General features: G+C 38.2%; 1 protein-coding gene across 1 annotated transcript; it reads left to right on the forward strand.

The window, feature by feature from the left end:
* The first annotated feature begins 4242 nt into the window (after positions 1 to 4242).
* On the forward strand, positions 4243 to 21253 carry IL26 (interleukin 26). The gene is made up of 5 exons (XM_037515255.1): positions 4243 to 4413; positions 4494 to 4550; positions 4723 to 4857; positions 20875 to 20940; positions 21073 to 21253. The coding sequence occupies exons 1-5, from the start codon at positions 4243 to 4245 to the stop codon at positions 21157 to 21159; spliced, it is 516 nt and encodes a 171-aa protein (XP_037371152.1). The 3' UTR covers positions 21160 to 21253.
* Positions 21254 to 21599: the final 346 nt, after the last annotated feature.

Below are 21599 nucleotides of genomic sequence, written 5' to 3' on the forward strand. Positions count from 1 at the left end.
TATAACAATGAGAGAAACTGAAGCCTAGAGAGGATTTGTATCAATAACTTTCCCAAGGCTATACAACGAGTGAGTAGTAGGTCTGAGTTTCAATAGCAAATCTCCCAGAATTAATAACAATTTTTAGAGCATTCTGTATAAGGAGCTTGTGAAAGTGATACAATAAACATACATCCACATGAGCAGAATTGTCTTTTAAGTGGGTGCTGCAAGGATTTTATTGCTAACTCTAAGGTTCTTGTGTTATTTTGGACTCTTTTGGAAATTCCCTTCAGAATTGTCTTCAGGATCTGTGTTTTGAGTATTATTTATATGGATGACTGTTCATCTTAGAGGTCTGCTGACTAAAATGTAAGAAGACTATGATCAATGTCAGGATAGAGTTTCAGTCATAAGGAAATGACCATCGTTTTCTTGAGTTGACTGTGAATCAAGCAGAGGCATCCTTGGATCATGATGACTTGAGTGATATAAGTCACTTAAGGAAATGCAGGTACCAGAGATTAAAAAACAATCAGAACTAGCATTAATTTCATTTATCAATATTAGCAAATTTGAATTTCATATAAGTTGATATGCAGTAGGAACCCCAAATTCGATGCTCAATGCAGCATATGGTTCCTGGACATATTTTGTGGCCTTTTTTATTACACCCATACAGTGCATTAATAGGTTTTAATTAGGCAGGTTTAGGTTTTGTGGCAATACAAACAATTGAGCTCTGATTGTCCTGTGTTCATCCACTCTGGGGGTTTGTGTTAATTTCATGCCCTTTGAAAGCATGTGAGCTTTTGAACTCTGATTTCTCATTATTTTTTTCCTCAAAGAAACTTTGAATAATAGTAGGCTGAAAAAAATGTTTCAGGTATTTCATGTCCCAGTACAAACATCCTTCAAGCTACTCAGAACTAAAAGTAATTCTTGCTTTTCTATAAACTTTCATTAAACCTCAGGTTGCCCTCCCAGCTGCTGTCTGCTGATGTAGCTCTTGTGAGTAATTCTCATCTCACATCACAGGAGTCTTTCACCAGCAGAGTTGCTTTGGCAGAGATGAGGCTTGGGTTTTTTTTTTTTTTATGCTTATTTATATTTATATTTATTTTTTTTTAAATAATAAATTTTATTGTTATATTCCCCATACAATTGCAGCCCCCCCATTCTGACCCCAATCCCTCCCCTCCCGCCCCCGCCCCCCTAAAAGTGTCTCTGGTTCATAGTTTTTTGTTGATTTTGATTTTCACTTTCTTAAAGTTATTCATTTTCCTGGTCCCTTATTTAAGTTTTCTAGATTCCTGTTATGAGTGAGACCATCCGGTATTTTTCTTTTTCTTTTTGGCTTATTTCGCTGAGCATGATCCCTTCCAGTGCCATCCATGTTGCTGCAAATTGCATGTGTTTATCTTTTTTGAATGCTGAGTAATATTCCATGGTGTATATGTACCACATCTTCTTGATCCAGTCATCTATTTTTGGGCATTTGGGTTGTTTCCAAAGCTTAGCTATTGTAAACAGTGCTGCTATAAACATAGGGGTGCAGGTGTTCTTTGGAATTGATGTTTCTGTGTCCTTTGGGTAAATACCTAGGAGTGGAATTGCTGGATCCTATGGAAGCTCTATGTTTAGTAGGTCCAGAAATCTCCACACAGCTCTCCACAGTGGTTGGACCAGTTTGCACTCCCACCAACGGTGCAGAAGAGTTCCTTTTTCTCCACACCCTCGCCAACATTTGTTGTTGCTAGTTTTTTTAATATGTGCCATTCTCACTGGTGTAAGATGGTATCTCATGGTAGTTTTGATTTGCATTTCCCTGATGACAAGTGATGTTGAACATTTTTTCATATGCCTGTTGACCATTTGCATTTCCTCTTCAGAGAAGTTTCTTTTTAGCTCTTCTGCCCATTTTTTGACTGGATTATTTTCTTTGTTGTTGAGTCTCATCAGCTCTTTGCAGATTTTTGTGATCAGTCCTTTGTCATTAGTGTTGGGTGCAAAAATGTTCTCCCAGTTGGTGGGGTTTCTCTTTGTTTTTGTTATTGTCTCTTTTGCTGTGCAGAAGCTCTTTAATTTGATGTAGTCCCAGCTGTTTATCTTTGCCTTCACTATCACTGCTTTGGGTGATGTGTCTGTAAAGATGTCTTTGATGTGCAAATCACGTACTGTTTCGCCTAAATTTCCTTCTATATATTTTATGGTTTCAGGTCTTATGTCTAGTTCTTTAATCCATTTTGAGTTGATTTTTGTGTATGGTGTGAGGTAGTGGTCAAGCTTCATTCTTTTGCATGTAGCGACCCAGTTTTCCCAGAGGCTTGGGTTCTTTAAAGAGATCCATTTGCTTTTTGAAACAATCCCAAGTGTTTGCATCTTTCACTTTATACTTTGTTCTTTCTCCCTGTCACTCTGTTTGCCTGAATTTGGAACTTAGTTGTAGATACTGATACTTGATATCCACTCTCCCTAAGTTTGATGAATTTCTTATAATCAGATTCCTAGTGTTGGCCTGCATTAAGTCTACTCATGCTAGACTTGATAACCTATCACTGCCTCTCAGTGTGTGATCCACGGCTATGTTCATCTTTTATCTGCTAGCCAAAATTTAATTATACTTATCATGAAAGGTAGAACTGGGACAGATTTGACAGTGAGAGTCCCTGGTGCATCTACCTTTGTAGCCCTCTAGCACCTAGAACTATTTTTTGTATAGGTAGATACTTGATAAGAATTTGCCATGGTGGGCCTCTCTGGTGGCGCAAAGGGTTAACTCTCAACACTATGAAGCAATCTGCAGCCACTTAGCATGTGTTCAATCCCTGGCCAGGGAGGTAACCCACATGGCACAGCAGACCTCTCCTCTCTCACCCGCTGCTCCACTCAGCAGTGTATTTCAGTCAATCTGCCTATTCTGCTCCCCACTCTGTCTCTGGTGAATCCTCTCACCCTCCCCACACCTCTGGCCTGCACCCCAGTTATTGTATGCATAAATAAATAAAACTTTGAAAGAATTTGCCAGTGGAATAAATTAAAAATCAAAGCAGTTATAGTAGTATTTCATGATGTGGAAAGGGAAGTGTTTCTTTAAGCAAATTACGTGTACTTTTTTAGATGAGGCACCATGGTAGGTGCTGAGGATTCGAAAATGAAAAGATAATGCTCTTAGTGCAGTGCTTAACCCCTGTGCCACCAGGGAGGCCCTACTCATAGCAGGAATTTGGAAAACCTAAATAAGGGACCAGGAAAAAGACTAATTAATACAAAGTAAAAATTAAAATCAACAAGCAACTATAAACCAGAGACACATGGGTGGGGGGTAGGGGTGCAGGGAGAGGAAGGATTAGGGTCAAAATAAGGGGAGGTGCAATTGTTTGGGGAATATAACCAAAATGAAAATGCATACATTGTGCAAAAATGAAAAATGATGTAAGAATTATATAAAATAAAATATTTTTTAAAAAAAGATAATGCTCTTTTACATGAGGAATTTATACCACTGGAAATCTACACATAGGGAAAAAGTCTGGGTGGTTAACTTGTGTAGAGATGATAAGGAATCTAGTAAATTGGAGGCCTTAATCCTAGACCCAGGTCCAAACAAATTTTGAATATGTTGGGGCAGTTACAATTTCTGAGCTGGAAAAACTTTGGAGAATAATTGGAAAGTTTTTCTCTTGGATCATAATCCCAGCTGCAGAATGATGACTTCTGAGGGAAGAGGAGGAAGTAGGTGCAAGGATCAGGCAAGATATAAAAGTAAAACTCATGGAGGTTATGATCAGGCTTTGGTAAGCTACCCATTCTATACTTCGGTAAGATTGTCTGGGATCCTGGTTAGAAAAGGAGATTTTATTTTTTGCATGGGAATTAAAAAATAATAACCCAGTTTCCTGGAGGACAGCCTTCTTTATTGGCCAGATATGACCTTTGAAATAATGAAATTTGTTATGCTATGCAACTGAAGTTGTAAATCTTTTGTTTGGAAAATGGCCTTTGACCTTACCAGTAAACTGGAGCTTTTACTTAAAGTCAGAGATGGTACAGTCATCATTTTTTGATTATGAAGCAAGTTCTAAAAAAAATAGGACAACCAAAGTGATCTTCCTCTATATAAACTGTAAGCTATTGTTCACACATCTCATTGGAGAGGCAACCTTGAGGGCTAAAGTAAGTAGGTTAACCACTCATCTAACCAACGGGAGTCACTGTCTGGCTGCTCTGAGTGACAACAAGCCCAGACTGGGGTGGAGGGAAATGTGGGTGAATTGCGTTCTGAAGTCTGGATTGCTCTTTGTCACTCTTTCTCTTGCCATTGCCAAGCACAAGCAATCTTCCTTCATCAAAAGTTGTTACCCCAGGCGAACGCTGTCCCAGGCTGTGGACTCGCTCTATGTCAAGGCAGCATGGCTCAAAGCAACAATTCCAGTAAGTATCAGGCTCTGCTCAGAGGATGATCCCAGGGTAGTTGTAACTCTGAAAAACTTATTTCTCTCTCTTTATTGTAGGAAGATCGCATTAAAAACATACGATTACTAAAAAAGAAAGCAAAAAAGCTATTTATGGTAAGCCAGAGGGTCTTTTCCTTTTTCGTGCTTCTCTTTTTTTATGCTCTTTTCCCTGCATTTAATTTTTTCCAGATGGTCATTAAGAAATAATCAGGGGGATATTTCAGTGACATCTTACAAAGGCTATTCATGGTTTACCTTATGCAATTTCTTATATTTTTTTTTATAGAGAAACTGCAGATTCCAAGAACAGCTTCTAACCTTCTTCATGGAAGATGTTTTTGGTCAACTCCAATTACAAGTTTGCAAGGAAATAAACTTTGTGGAAGACTTTCACAGCCTTAGGCAGAAACTGAGCCGCTGTGTAAGTATGCACAGCATATACAGTGAGTTTGAATCTAAAACCTCTCTAGAAAACAGCATGTAGGAAGCTGTCTCCATACCAAAGGGTGAGTAAAAGGGGCTTTCTGATTTTTTGTTTATAGTCCAAATGGAGACACTATCACCAGGAATAAAGCAGCAAATAAGCACATATGTCTCATAATGTATAATTCATTATTTCTTAAGGAATGGTTCATAAAGCATATTGAAGAGTTAACATGACTAACATGATATTGTTAATTTGTAAATAATCCCTCTTTATATGATTCATAAGTAATTCTTTTGCTCACTTACCAAAATATTTCTTTTGTACCAACTATATGTCAACCACTATTTTAGGTGGTTGCTATGGCTCTCTGTCCCTTTATCTCTCTCTTTTTTGATTCCTATATTGATGAAGACCTTTAAAGGATTTTATTTACCTAATTTTTTTTTATACTTCTTGAAGCATAATCTCAGTCAAAACTTAAAAAACGGGGGGGAAGTTATGTCTTCTTTGGTACCTAAGTTATTTGATTAAGCAACTGTTTGGTTAAGCAACAGGGAACTAAGATGGTAACAGTGACCACATATCTATACAAGCATTCACAGTAATAAATACCAGCAGATAAAAATCATAAAATTGTAAAAAATTAGAAGCAATAAAGATCATGCAGAAATAAACAAACAAAAAAGAGTCTAAGGGCCTCCCTGGTGGCACAGCTGTTGAGTGCAGCGCTGTGAAGCTGTCTACAGCCTCCATAGCATGGGATTGATTCCCAGATGGCCAGGGAGATTCCCACGTGGCGCGGCAGACCTCTCCTGTGTGCCTGCTGCTCCCCTCAGCAGTGCTTTTGGTCTGTCTGCCTGTTTTGCTCCCCACTCTGTCTCTGGTGAATCCTCTCACCCTCCCGCGCCTCTGGCCTATACCCCAGCTATTGTATAAATAAAAAATAAACTTTAAAACAAAACAAAACAAAACAAAAAAAGAGTCCAAAACAAACTAAAACAAGATCTGTGCGATGTCCCTTGATTTGGCTCTGTGGGGAGAGCTGAATCTGTTCTGTGGCCTTGTTTGGCCTTGTTTCCATCTATGCTTTCTACAGGATTCTGGGGTTTTGCTTTGCAGGTGTCAAAGGAGGTAGTGATGACATTTGCTGTCTTTGGGATATAGAAGGGGAGCGAGCTCTACTACCCTGGGGCCTTGTGGTCCCTGAGACTCAAACGCTGAGCTGTTGGATGTGAATTATTGTGTTTTAAGTGTCCCATGTCTTTTTTTTTTTTTTTTTTTTTTTTTTTATAGAGGCATGTTTTTTTATTTATTTATTTATTTATTATATTTGTTTGTTTGTTTTGTTTATACATGCACTGGGTACAGTCAGAAGTGCGGGAGGGTGAGAGAATTCACCAGAGCCAGAGCAGGGAGCAGAACAGGCAGAAGGACCGAAGCACACTGCTGAGGGGAGCAGCGGGTGGCAGGAGAGGTCTGCGCACCATGTGGGATCCTCCTCCGGGGCCAGGGAGCAGCCGGGGATCGAACCGGCGCCGCAGAGGCTGTGGGCAGCTTCGCAACCCAGCGCTCAACCGCTGCGCCACCGGGGAGGCCCTGTCCCATGTCTTTTTCCTTATAGTACCTGAGTGCTCTGTAACCTTAATTCCTTCCCACAGTAAAGAGGCTTTCAGTGAGGGTGAGCTGGTTAGTTAGGTCAAGCGTTTAACAAATTTACATTCCCTTTTTCCTTGGTTTACTTGTGTTTAAATTATGTCTTTTGAGACCGGGGCTGTTTGATTTTTCATAACTCTCATGTTTCATTAAAATGACAATGATAAAAATTTCAAGCTTGTACCTCTGAGTGCTTGTCTGAAGTAATGGAAAGATCTTCACTTATCTTTAATTAATTCTAAACTTACAAGGTCAACTTCTTAAGGCAGTGAAAAGTATAGTCTCTTAAGTTTAAGTTGAATTATTCTACAATTTTATGTTTCGTTAACATCATTTATTGTCACTTCTAGTAAGAGTTTTTTCTTTTTTTCACTAGTAAGAGACTTGAGGAAGTGAATAATCCATTGAAGGACTCCATTGGGGAAAATAATGAGATGTATGGCAAACATTTAGGTTCAGGTGATTTCATTCAAAGGGACTGAGAGCTGTGCCTATGTCAGCATCTGAAAGACTAGGACCCTGTGCAGGCTTTTTAATGGGGATTAGAAAAAAATAAAATAACTACTCTCTGTTTCTCTTTTTACTAGAATCTTTGATTCCTCTGTGTAGGTGCTACCCATTATCCATCAGATTTAACTTAATGTTCTAAGTCAAGCTTGTTAATGATGGTGAAGCACTGCCTGATACAATACAGTGTATCTGGACACCCCCACCCCAAACCATGTCTGTTTCTACCATTGATTAGCTTTCCTTGACTCAAAGAGCTAACAAGCACAAAATGATACTTACAGCCCAAAGCAAGCAATGAGAACTGAGAAAACACAGAACTGCCTAGGAACTCTACTTTTCCTTGATTTAATTTTGGAGGTGTTTTCTCAGGCACTTCAATCTGTCAACGGAGATTCTTCTTTCAGGCAGTTGGGGTGCAGCAGGTTGGGGCAGGGTGGCACCTAGTTACCAAAGTGACTGGCTCCCCCTTATGGCCAAATACGAACACACCACCCAGTCAGCCTTCCCAAGGGGCAACTATCTGGGTGCTAACTTCTTACATTCTCTAGCCTCATGCTGACTGCTATTAGCTTCAGTCAAATTGTCCCACAAACTAAGGTGGTTATGTCATGGGGTAAGCCACTCTATGAAACTGAAAACGAAATTAATAAAATCAGTTCGCCTGAATTTCAGAAAGTCTCCTTAGACGTTGCTTTAGGAACTAGGAGCTTGTCTTGTGTTTAATTTTTTTGGCCAATCCTGATTGCGTATTTTTAGCAATAGAAGCTGATATCTGTTTCATATAAATTTACTGAAGCTCTGGTCTTTGTGGACAATCATCTCAGGAAGCTCCATTTTTTTCTTTTTCATGAAGTAAAGGGAGGAGAAGGAGGACATCTTCTTATGAAAAGATCCTTGACTCCCATTGGAAACAACAAGTCTGTAATTGGAGGGAAATGTATGGGAACAAAGTCAGGGCCAATTGCTTTGCTGTTGGCGAGAACTGATGAATCAGGCACATATAAATTAATGAGATTGTCTTTGCTATCATTTCTTTTGGATTCTGTTTCTGAAGACACTGGCCCATCTGTTTTATCCAAAGATGGCATATGAAAATTTCTGAGTTCTGCTGCTCCCCATAGTTTACAAGAATTAGAATAAAGTCTGTCCTGCTTTTGTAGAAGAAGAGCTGGGTCAGGATATGGTTGACCTGAAGGTGGGATCATCATCTTACTAGACTTCTCCCTTGGAGGTAAATGGGAACCAGGGTCAGAATGTTCTCTATGAGGATCAAATAACCTATCAAAGTTGATTCTCTTCCTTCTTTGTTAATCTGATGATCTAGAGGATTCTCTGGACCCCTGGAGACTCTTACTCCTCCCAGCTGGATGCTAAGGTGAGAGTCAGAATGGGTCTTCCAATGAAGTCAAAAGGGAGAGAAAAACTCATTTTAGATGAAGGTCATCAGCTCAGTGGTGAGGCCCCGTATGGAGAATGCTTCTTTCCAAATGTTGTGTTTGGAACACCAAGTGCATAAGGATCTTTTTCAAAGTTATACTTTCTTAATAAGCATTTTCTTTCTCTAAATCATCGAGGTTTCTTAGAGCAGTATGAGCTGCTAACCAATTGTGATGTATTTTTTTTTCTCATAGGAAATAATCTTCCCTTGAGAAGCATGCATGATTCTCTCCAATTCTTCTATTAGAGTTTTTCACATTTTATAGGTCTCCACCTCTTCAGGTGCATGGCTGATTTTTTCCTCTGCTTTGGGAAGCTTTTCCTCTTCTTCTAATTGGTAATTTCTTTCTACTATTAATTTCCTTTGAAGTGTTATTGCAATTTTGAGATAGAGTTCAGTTATCACTTTAAGTTTTTGCTGAAGCTTTTGATTCTCACTTTCATATTGTATGTTTTCTGACTGCAAAGATCCTCGTTCAGTCTGGAGGTTGTTAATATACTCTCTAAGTTCTTTATTTTATGTATTGATTCTTCAGATTACTGAGTGTAAATTCTTTCTCCTTCTAGGTTTCCTTTAATTTATTTTTTAAATGAAGTACCATTATTTTTACACCTTTGTGATATTTTTGACAGTTTAAGATTCCTCCCCTCAGGTGTGGTCACTGTAGTTCTCCCTCCACCAACTTAGCAGCAGGAACCAGTTTCTTCCCAGCTCCTGCTGGTTCATTATCATTCACTCTATTTCCAGCTCCAAGGTCTCATCACCTGTTACTCTCCAAACACACCCCAGTCTTTCATCTTTAGCAAGCATTCTGTCAGACTTGATCTGATTTTCTTTACCATATAGAATTTGTTAACCATCTCTTTGGAGTCTTCAAAAGTTATCTTCTATTTAAGTTTACTTACTTTTTCTTTCCTTCCTTTAGCTTGTAAAAGCTGTCCCTGGCTTTCCTGAAGTTGGGCATTTTCACTTATGTGATCTTTTTTAGCTATCTCAAATCATTCTTCATTCATCTGAACTATTTTTAAGGTTGCTTTGGCTTCAGCTACTTGTGATTTGAGGGATTTTAATTTATCTTCTAGGGACTGTGTCCATTTAGAAATATCCAAACTAGGACTGGAGTGCTAAAATGGTGAGGTAGAAAGATGGTCTTGACAGAGCGGAGGGTTTCAGATTTGAAAATTCCTTAACAGTAACAATTGACTCTGTTCCTACCACACTGATGGAATTTATGGAGATTTACCAATTATATTTTCTTTTTAAGCTCTCAAACTCCTTGACTCCAATTAATTCCTGACCTGCCTTCTTGGCCCTCTGACAAGTGCAGCCCTGACCGGGAGCCCCAGCCTGGCTCAGGCATGCTTCTCATGCAGCAGAGCTGTGTGAGTGCCACGATCCCAGGACAGACACCCACATGGCAGCAGACTCCCCGGCCAGCCCACCCCATCTAGTCTACTCTTCTGACTCTCACCAGCTCATCAACAATGTTCAGAGCCCTAGCTTTCCTGGAGATGACAGAGACAATTCCTGGTCTTTCAGTTTATAAGATCCACCCCATTTCTCCTCTTCTGTGCTGGATCCTCCAGACCCTAGACTCTGCACTGGATTCCAGTGCCCTGATTGGTAGTTTCTTTGCCCCTCAGTACTCAGCTCCCTTTGACAACTCTTCACCTATAGCTTTCTACAGAGTGCCTTAAAAGTGGTGATATCGCAATTGCAACATTTGCTATTTCTATTTCAATATTGGTCAAAATTATTCCTCATGTATCTTCATGCCCTCAATATTGATCTAACCAAAAGGTTTTGGAAATCCCTGACATTGTGAATTCTTTAAAAGGAAATTCACTCATTTAGATGCCCAATAGACTTTCACTGAGTACCTGACATTTTCTACATGCAATAGAAACTACTGATCATTCAAAGATGACTAAGACATGGCAACTGTCTTCAAAGAGTCCGCAGTGTAGAAGAGCAAAGAGGTCAACAGAAGAGAATACAAATAGCTAGATAATGACAATATCAGATGTGTATATAAAGAATTATAAGGAGAAAATAATGACTAACTTTTCTTGGGATAATCAGGAACCCTCCACTTATATTTCTACATACATTCTAATCCAGTTCTTTTGTTGCAATTGCTTTCTTCCTCTATGGGTCATTATATTTGCAATGCAATCTAACCAGGATCTTTAATGACAGAAGGACTCCTGTTTATTAACATGGATTTTAAAACCTAGAATACATGCTACCAGTATGTTTATTTACATTTCTCTAGTTGTTTCATTAAAAGGAGACCTAAATTTTTTTCAACATAAAACTGCACTGAATAATCCCAAGTTTTAAATGTGTAGACAAAATATCATCACTAAAATTCTGAGAGCAGTTATGTATACCACATATGTGTGTATGTATACTTTTCGGGGTATAAGTATATGAACATATACACCATCACTGTAAATTTTGTGTATTCTTATTGTAGTAAGTCCACACAATAGCACAAAAAAAAATGTATGTATATGCTTGGGGTATTTGTAACAGATTTTTTCCCAGACCCTTCTAGAAACTCTTCCTTTTTGAAATACATACTCTGTCCACAAAGAGAAGTAGAAGTTACCATGTTCCTAAGGTGTGACTCCTCATATACCCTGTCTAGCCACAGCGACCAGAGTTGATCACCAGACCCAGCTAGAGCATCAGCCCGCTTCCTCGGAACTTCAGGATTTAGAAAGGTCACTCTCCATTTTGAGGCTGACATAGTATATAAAACATGGGATGTTTAGCAGCCATATTCCACCACAGAAATTAACGAACAGAGGAAGCCTGTTCACAGTAAGAGAGTAAAGCAAATGATGTCCTCCTAATGAGGACCTGAAATTGCATTGCCAAGTTTCTCAGAGAACTCCAAGCCCCAGACCCATTGCTGACATGGGGTTCCTTGAAATACCCTAATATCTTTCTAATAAATGTCCCATTTTGTTTAAACTCAAACAGAGTTTTTGCAACATGCTAATAAAAGAGGACTAAGCAGTTATAATAGGATGACTACACAGTGACTCAAGAGGATGGGAACTATTACCTTACTGTTACTATTTTTTTAAAATATTTTTTTTAAAGAATTATTTATTTATGCAAATAAGAGCTGGAGTACAGGCCAGAGATGTGGGGGGTGACAGTATTCACCAGAGACAGAGTGGGGAACAGAAAAGGCAGATTGACCGAAGTACACTGCTGAGGGGAGCAGCAGGCGAGGCAGGAGAGGTCTGCTGCGCCATGTGGGTTGCTCCCTGGCCGGGGATCGAACTTGGGATCGAACTCGTGCTGCAGAGGCTGCGGATTGCTTCATAGTCCAGTGCTTAACCCCTTGCGCCACCAGGGAGGCCCCTTACTGTTACTATTATCTTAACTTACTATTACCTTAAGTCTTTAAGTAAGTCTTAACTCTGCTCTTTTACTGCCAGTGTTTACTTTTTCCACTCTTTGTCTATCTCCAGGTCCTACCAATTCTTTCTCTAAACTGTGTTTCATACCTATACTAATCTGTTCATTTAAATCATAACTACAGCAGTCCAGAGTTTCTTAGGTAAATGGACCTCCTGCTTCCAGTTTGCTCATGCCCAGATATTTTGCATTAAAAACATCTCACATCTCCAGGTTTTATATTTCTCTGGCTCTTATGATTGACAGAACAAAATCATACAAGTTAGCCAAGCATCAAGCTCTTTCACAATTTCAGTGCCATTTTTCAAACTAGGTTTTTGGCAACAGAAGTGGGTATCTGTTTAATATGAGTTTACTGAGCATCTGCTCTGTGTGAAATTCTAAATTAGTGCTTGGGGAAGCTTTAGAAAGGAGAAGTTATAAAATGTGAAGTAGATAATTTCAATGTGCTTTTATTAATAAAAAGTGGACACTATAGTCAATATATAAATAGCTGATACAGAGGGAATAATCACACTTGATTATTTCTCATTGTCCTTGCTATTGAGGCTGTTGTGGGGGGAATGAGTAAAGCACAGTCATTGTCCTTGATGTCCTGGCTAGTGTAAACAGTGCTGCAGTGAGCATGAGGCTACAGGCTTCCTTTGGAATTGGTGTTTTTTGTCCTTCAGGTAACTAGGAATGGAATTGCTAGGTCATATGGCAGATCCATTAGAAGTTGTTTGAGAAATCTCTGTGCTGTTTTTCATTGGGGTTAGACCAGTTACCATACCCACCAACAGTGTAGTAAGGTTCCTCTTTCTCTACATCCTTGCCAGCATTAATTTTTTTTGATATGGGCCATATTCACAGGTGTGAGATAGTATTGCTTTGAGGTTTTGATTTGCATTTCTTTGACCATAAGTAATGTCAACAAATTTTTTATGTGCCTGTTGGCAAAAAAAAAAGATAAACTCATGTCATTTACAGCAACATGGATGGTGTCAGAAGAGCTAATGCTAAGTGGAATAAGACAGAAAGAGAAAGATAAATACTGGATGGTATCACTCATAAGTGAAACCAAACTACAAATCAGAGAAACACAACCTTAAAAGTTAACCCTTGAAAACTGAATATAGAATTGAAGCATCCAAAGAGGGAAGGGGATGTGTGTGTGTGTGTGTGTGTGTGTGTGTGTGTGTGTGTGTGTGTGTGTAGGGAGGGGTAGGAAGAAAGAGGGAGAAGAACAGTGAACTATGATGGGGGACTCTAGGTGATTTGGTGGCAGGTACCCTACAGTGGTGATACCTGGTGGAGAATCCTAATGTTCCCACTAATAAAAGAGTATTATATAAAAAATTTGTTAACTAAATGAATGAGAATAGCAAAAAATAAAGATAAATATTTACTTAATATTGGAACATAGCAAATTTTTACTATGTTTTCACATAAAAGTGTTCTAGTTTTATGGTTCACATTTAGGTCAAAGCCTTTTTGGCATCTATTGAGATTTTTTATGTGATTTTTATATTTTATTGATACAAATTACATTGATTTTTGAAGTTAAGGCAAGCTTGCATTTCTGGGATATACTCACTTTGGTAATAATGCATTATTCCAATTAGATATTGTTAGGTTCAATAAGATTAAATTTTGCTAAATATTTTTGCACATACATTATGGTAGCCTGTATTTTTTTTTTACTTGTAGCATTTTTGTCTAATTTTGGTATTAGATAATGATCAATTATCAATTTTGGTATTTTGTCTAATTTGGTATTAATTTTGGTTCTCATTGAGTAAGTTGGAAAGTATTCTCTTCTCTTCAATTTTCTAGCAGAACTTGTATAGAGTTGTTTATTTCTCCTTAAACTCTAGGCCATATTTTTTGGCCTAGATTTTCTTTATGGTAAAAATTTAAACTAAATATTCTATTTTTAAATTGATGAAAGGCTATTCAAATTATTTATTTCTTCTTGAGTGAGTTTTAGTAGTTTGTATTTTTCAATGATTTTATTTCATACATTTGTGAAATATATAGCCATAAAATTGTTTGTTGTTTCTTAATATCCCTTTAATAGTTCTATATGTAAGATAATGCCACATCTGTCATCCTTTATATTGACAATTTTAATTATCACTCTTTCTACTTTATTAATTTTATGGAAATACTTTTTTATTGATTTCTCTGGATGTCATTATTTCCTTTCTTCTGTTGAATTTGGGTGTAATCTGTTACTTTATTTTTTGTCTTAAAAAGAAAACAGTAATTAGGGCCTCCCATGGTGGCACAGCCGTTGAGTGCTGGGCTGCGAAGCTGCCCACAGCCTCTGCAACGCCAGTTCGATCCCCTGCCTCTGGCGAGGGTCCCACATGGCGCTCAGACCTCTCCTGCCACACCCGCTGCTCCCTTTAGCAGTGTTTTTCGTCGGTCTGCCTGTTCTGTTCCCCACTCTGGCTCTGGTGAATTCTCTCACCCTCCTGTGCTTCTGACTGTACCCAGTGCTTGTATAAATAAATAAATAAATAAATAAATAAATAAATAAATAAATAAATAAATAAATCTTAAAAAAAAAGAAAACAGTAATTATATTGAAATCTTCCATTTTTCTTGTAGAAATTGAGGAAGTTTGAGATTTTTAAAAATTTTAAATCTATTTATTTTCTTACGTCATTCATTTTTGTACAATATTTGACTTTCCCCTGAAGTGTAGTCCCTGTAGTTCTCCCATCACCTCATCCCTTGTGTGCTTCCTGGCCCTGATTTGACCCCTCTCCCACCTGCTGCCCTGCTGTTTGTCTCACATCTATGGTCAGTGTGCAAATTTTGTCTTTTTCCTGACCCTTTGAGATTTTTTTTTTATTGTTTCATAGGAATTTGGTGTTATGAATTTCCCTGAATGAATATCTTCTTTCACTCTAAGCTGTCTTTTCAATCTGCTAATATTTTCCTTTACTATATAAAAGCTTTCTAATTTGAAGTGGTTCCAATTGCTTATTTTTGTTTTCATTTCCTTTGCCATAGGGGTAAAGTCTCCAAAGATTCCTCCATTATTGATATGATGAAATATATTGGTAATGCTTCTTGTATGTATTTAATTGTTGTGGGTCTTATATCTAAGTCTTTAATCCAGTTTGAATTTATTTTTTATGTATGGAGTTAGAGAATGATCCAGTTTCGTCTTTTACATGCGTCCATCTCATTTCTCTAGCAACATTTTTTAGAGACATTCTTTTCTCCATTATACAGTCATGGTTCCTTTGTCATAAATTAGATTTTGATATATGTGTATATTTATATCTGGGCTTTTAATTCTGTTCCATTGACCTATGCATCTACTTTTATTTTAATACCATGTTATTTTGATTACTGTGCTTTGTAATATAGTTTAAAATCAATTAGCATGATACTTATATATTTTTTTCTCTTAGAATTACCTTAGTTATTTGGGGTCCTCTATGGTTCCATATATATTTTAGTATTTTTTGTTCTATTTCCTTGCAGAAAATTCCTTGGAATTTTAATGGGTATTGCATTAAATCTAAGCATTGCTTTTGGTAAAATAGTCATTTTGACTTTATTAATCCTCCTTTTCTATGAACATAAATATTTTTCCATCTCTTTATGTCTTATCTTATATCTTTTAGTAGTATTTTATCATTTTTGTTGTATAAATCCTTCACCTCCTTACTTAATCTGAGATATTTAATTCTTTCTACTGCAATTGTAAGTGAAATTGTTTTCTTAATTTCTTTTTCTCATTCATTATTTGTATATACATTGTAGCAGAATAATTTTTTAACATGCCACTTTACTGGGATCATTTATTGTTTCCAGTGGGTTTTTTTTTTTTTTTTGGTAGAGTCTTTAGGGTATTGTGTATACAATATGATATCACCTACAAATAGTTTCACTTTTCCAATCTGGATTCCTTTTACTTTCTTTTGTTATCTGATAGCTCTAGTTAAACCTCCAATACTGGACTAAATGGTAGTGATGATTGGACAAATAACTTGTCTTGTTCCTTATACTAAATGGAAAATTTGCAGTTTTTCACCATTAATTATAATATTGATTGGGGGTTTGTGACTTATGGCCTTCATAATAGTGAGGCAGGTTTCCTTTTAGTCCCTGCTTAACGAACATTCTTCCCATCAATGTGTTCTGTTTCTTTCTTTCTCTGCACCTGTTAATATTATCATATGGTGAACCTATTCTCCTAAATCATATACCATATTATAAACTAGTGCTACCTCAAAAAATTGGCATAAATCCTGATATTGCTGTCATACAATAGAATTAAATTAATTTAGTACTTAATCAAATCCCTTACCTATCATTTGTATTTTGTTTTTGAAAAATGTTTTAGAAAATCAAGGCCTGATGAGAGTAGGAACTATTTTACCCATTAAGGTCAATTATAACAAGCAAGCAACCAAACAAAAGCAAAAAAAAAAAAAAAAAGAATTGCTACAGTCGAGTCTGAAGTTTTGTGAGGAGGTAAATAAAGTACAGAAGATCTTATTTATGTTTGGTTTTACACTCTTCTAATGGCTGTGAAAATACCGAGTTTGATTATAATATGATAAAATGTAATAAAACCCTTTTTTGTAGAAAGGATTCGAGGCTGTTCTCTGTGAGCAGTCAACACCAGCAGTTAATTCTCCCAGGATCCTGGCCATATGTATCTGTTTACTCCATTGGTCTGTGTGTTTCATTTCCTCAGAGTTTCCCATGGAGAGAGATTTTCCATTTTTGTCTTAGCTGTTATACACTCTCCACATTTGCGTAATTTTCCAAACATATGAGGAGGGATGAGGGATGCAAATTAATGATTATATTATTTATTCATCCAGTTGCTTGCAACAAAGCTATAAACCTCACTATTGTGTGCGACAGCCTTCAAACTATTATTAAACCAGGAGGCTCTGTGGACCCAAAGCCCTGAGTGATGTTTATTTTTCATTCATTGACTCATTCAGTCCACAAACATTGAGTGAGTATCCTCCCAGATGCTGGGTTCAACAGAAATGACAGATCCTCTGTCTGTCCTGACTGTGGGCGGTGCTGTGAAGGAGCACGCGGAGGATGTGCTGCTGCGTGGCTGGAGGTTGGGGCAGAACTGTGGTTAGCTGAGTCTAGGGATTTCAACTAATAGCAGAGGGTGTTTAAGTCATCTCTGTTGTCCTCAACCCGAGCATCATGCTTCCTCTACCTATTTGTTCCTTGTCCTCTTTTACTTCATCTTACTCATCCTTCAAGGCGCAACTCACTTGTTTTCTCTTCCTGGAAGCCTTTTGGGATCCTGCAGTCAGATTACTTCTGTTCTGTGTCCTAGAGCAGTTGTATTTTTCAAGAAGTAGTATCACATATTATTGTAATTTTGTATCACTGTCTCAATAGATTGTGAGTAGATCACCTGTGCACTCATTTTAATCACAAAGGGCACTTTTATTTTTTTTAAAGATTTATTTATTTATGCATACAAGAGCTGGCCAGAGATGCGGGGGGTGAGAGGATTCACCAAAGACAGAGTGGGGAACAGAACAGGCAGACTAACTGAAGTACACTGCTGAGGGGAGCAGTGGACGAGACAGGAGAGGTCTGCTTTGCCATGTGGGTTGCTCCCTGGTGGGCCAGGGATTGAACTCATGCTGCAGAGGCTTTGGATTTGCTTCATAGTGTGATGCTCAACCCCTCATGCCACCAGGGAGGCCCCTCATAGGGTACTTTTATAAATGAAATAAATCCATGCTATCTGGGCAGACACATTATTGGATGCCTACCCTATGATAGACGTGTATTAAAAATGTATTTACTGAATAATGAATGACTGGCTGTTGAGTCCTCATTGTTATTCTATAACCAATTCACACCTTTCTTGGAGCTTTTTCTAGTTATTCTGGTCTTATTAATAAATTGCCTCTAATCTGCCTCATATCTGCTTTGCCTGAATTTGTCAAATCATTCAGTTATTCTTGCAATAAAACTTCTAGTCCTTGTTATACATAATCCTTGTTATGTTATAATTTTAGCAAATACTACTAAACATTGAAATAAGATAAAAGGATTTTTTTTTTTTTTATAAATTCCTCCTTCCAGGCAAAGCAGTCTGAATTATGGCAATAGAATCAGTGCTCCTGGGTCTATAGACATATTTACAACAGTGAGGAGAATGCAAACCTGGGTCAACTCTTTTCAAGGGAGCTTTTATGTAAGTGAAGCTCAAGAAAGCATCCTGTAAACCAGTGCAGTGCTAGAGGCAACACTGACACTATATATTTTTGTTAGGCCGTGTATTGCTCCTTTTCAACACACCTTCACCTTCTTAGGATATTTGTGCCTTCTATGGGGTGCAGTCAGATGCTTTTCTTCCCACCCTGCTGTGAGATGCGTTGCAGATCAAATTTCTTTGGTCGAGGAGGGCATAAGTGAACAGGAATGTCTTAATGCTATTTGCCCAGCATTGGGTAAATTTGTTTGATCTCCCATCTTCAGTGTTAAGTCTTTAAATCCTAGCAGTCAGATTTGCTATTGTGCCATGTGACTTGATTCTTCTATACTTGGTAATTGATTCATGTTTCTAAGACCCTCAATATAGTATCCCTGAAATTAGGCAGATGTTGTTTCTCCTTGTGAAGTCTTCTGTTTTCCAGTTGTAAGATCTGAGCCAACTACTTTTATAGTAGATAATTGCAGTCTAGAAGGACTAGAGCTGCTATAATTGCTGGATTTTCACCTTCTAAGACTGGTCTTATGATTTTACTGTGTAAACTATTTTATTCACTAGCTATTTTGCTAATCATGATGCCTTTAGAACCTGGCAGATAACCTGACACTTAGGAGGCATGTCAAGAGTGTTTGTTGGATGAATGAATGATTCTTCCTGACTGTATCCTCTGACATTGGCTCCCACTGTCCTGGACCTGTCACACTTTGTGTTGGGCTCCCAGGACCTCCTCTGAGTTGCCTGGCTCTCTCCTTTATTCAGGGTTCTTATCACAGGGAGGTTCTTATCACAGCCTGTGATTCCCACAAGCTGCACCTTAAACCCAAACGTTCTGTGGCTGGAGCCCCTTAGTATGGAGCCCCTCTGTGCCTCTTCATGAAAGACCCTCCACAGGAAGACTTTCTCCCTTCCTGAGCAATGTTTGACTGAAGATCAAGACCCCACCTGGACATGGTCAAGACAACATTGCCACCTCAAGTCCCCTCCACAGCATTCTGGATGTAACTGTCACATCATTTCAGTCATGTGGTGTAGGGGTTAATCTCAGTGCTATCAAGATATTGCCAGCCACTGCAGCATGAGTTCGATCCCTGGCCAGGGAGCTAGCCCACATGGTGCAGCAGACCTTTCCTGACTCACCCGCTGCTCCCCTCAGCAGTGGATTCCAGTAGATCCACCTTTTCTGCTCCCCACTCTCTCTTTCTCTGGAGAATCCTCTCACCCTCCCACCTCTGGCCTACAACCCAGTTCTTGTATGCATACATAAATAAATATTTCAGAAGGAAAGAAGGAAGGAAAGAGAGAGAGAGAGAGAGAGAGGCTGATTCCATGCTGCCCTTTCTCCGCTCTCCTGTGTTTTGTTGTTTGACATTGGCTGTATTTGATTATTTTTTAAATAGGTGTTGTAGTTTAGCTGCTTCCATTTTATGGATTTTGATTAAGAGCTACCTTTGCTGATAACATCTATTGGTAGGACAGGACCTGCTGTGAGACACTGGTCAAGTGACTTAGCAACCTGAGCCCTTTTGGCGAATTGGGAAGATTGTATAAGAATTGGCTTATACTCTCTCCTTGGTGTATCCCAGTGGTAAGGTTTTGTAAGTAAAAACTAAGTGAAGACTAGACATTTGCACATTTTTTCCTTTCTCTTTTCTCTGATTAACCCTGTGGGAGCTTGTGGGGAAATAGAGGAGGATATTAATTTTTACCTACTTGACTGAAGTGATTCCTGTACTCAGATAAGGTTTGAAAACTCACCTCCTCCAAGAAGACAGGTATTTTCCCCCAGCTAAGCCACAAGCTGTCTTATTAAGACATCAGCCTTCTGCTTCTTCTTAGACATATTAGAAATATTAATTTTCTGGTGCTTTCTCCTAGCAGTCTAAACCTGAATATTATTGCATGAAGTGTACATAATGGACAAAGTGATTGTTCAAAAAAGAAACCTTTTCCTTGTTATTTGCACATCACCCACATGTCCCACATTCTTTTCCTTAGTTGTGTCAACTATGCTTCCTTCTTTCAGTATCTGGAAAGCAGGGAGTTCTTGCTGTCTCGTGCTTTGTATGGCTTTCCTTCTGCTGGAGTTACTCTCTCCTGTGCATGCTCCTTGACTCCCTCTTTCTTTGCTTTCTCATAAAGCTAGCTCCCTCTTATTTTTCAAATCTTAATTTTAATGTCATTCTTTAAAACACATCTCCCTGAACACTGAGTTGAAAGCAAATTATTCCTATAAATCCCTGTCATCATGTCTTGTGCATTAAAAATACAGCTTTACGTGGTAAATTTTAACTTTTTAAAAATTTTCTTATTTATCATTTTCCAGGAGACTATAAGTTCCGTGAGGACAGAAACCATGTATTATTTATTTGCCAGTGCATATCCATGCCCAGCACCTAATAACTGCTTGAGAATATTTTTTTTAAGATTTATTTATTTTATTTATATAAGCACTGGGTACAGTCAGAAGCGCGGGAGGGTGAGAGAATTCACCAGAGCCAGAGGGGAGAGCAGAACAGGCAGAGGACTGAAGTACACTGCTGAGGGGAGCAGCAGGCATGGCAGGAGAGGTCTGCGCGCCATGTGGGACCCTCACCGGTGGCCAGGGATCAAACTGGCGCTGCAGAGGCTGAGGGCAGCTTCGCAATCCAGTGCTCAACCACTGCACCACCAGGGGAGGACCAAGAATATTTGTTGAAGTGAATATGAATGAATATTTTTAGAGCTTCAATAATAGTATCTGTATTTACTGTTGATTTCTTAGATTTCCTGTGCTTCCTCAGCTAGAGAGATGAAATCCATTAGGAGAATGAAAAGAACATTTTATGGGGTCAGTATTCCAAGTCTTTGCTTTTGTATACTTTATTTAAAATTTTTTTAATCATTTTATTTTGTATATTTTATATACTTTATTTTTTTAAATATAAAGCTTTTCACTTTTATATCTCTACTTTGTCTGCAGATTGGAAACAAAGGAATCTACAAAGCCATCAGTGAACTGGACATTCTTCTTTCCTGGATTAAAAAGTTCCTAGAAAGCACTAAGTGATGCAAGAAGTCAAGTATAATGATTTGATTGTTATTTGCAAATATTATGAGAACACCAGAAATAATTTGTAACAGCACATCTCTTTTAATAAAGATGAAATAGACTAAATGTTCCCAAAACCCTCAGAGTTTTATTCTAGCAAATAATCACCAGTAGTATCCATTTCTTTAAAAAGGTAAATACTTTTGTTACAGAGCAGGGAAAGGTATACCCCAGACCCCCCAAAACCTGCCTGCTCTAAATGGGTTCTGCCATCCGCTGCATCAACACAAAACATATGAGACTTTAATGGGAAGGAACTTTAATACAATTAGGAAACAATACAGGAAAGGCAAAGAATATAGTTTCTAAATCAAGCACCCAATGTTACCCATCCCCTCATGGGTGAAATTCCACCCAAGCATGATTGGCTCAGAGCAAGGCCCCAAAGCCTGCTACAA

The sequence above is a fragment of the Talpa occidentalis genome, unplaced genomic scaffold, assembly GCF_014898055.3.
Source record: "Talpa occidentalis isolate TD23 unplaced genomic scaffold, MPIMG_talOcc4v2.1 talOcc4.16, whole genome shotgun sequence".
Taxonomy (NCBI): domain Eukaryota; kingdom Metazoa; phylum Chordata; class Mammalia; order Eulipotyphla; family Talpidae; genus Talpa; species Talpa occidentalis.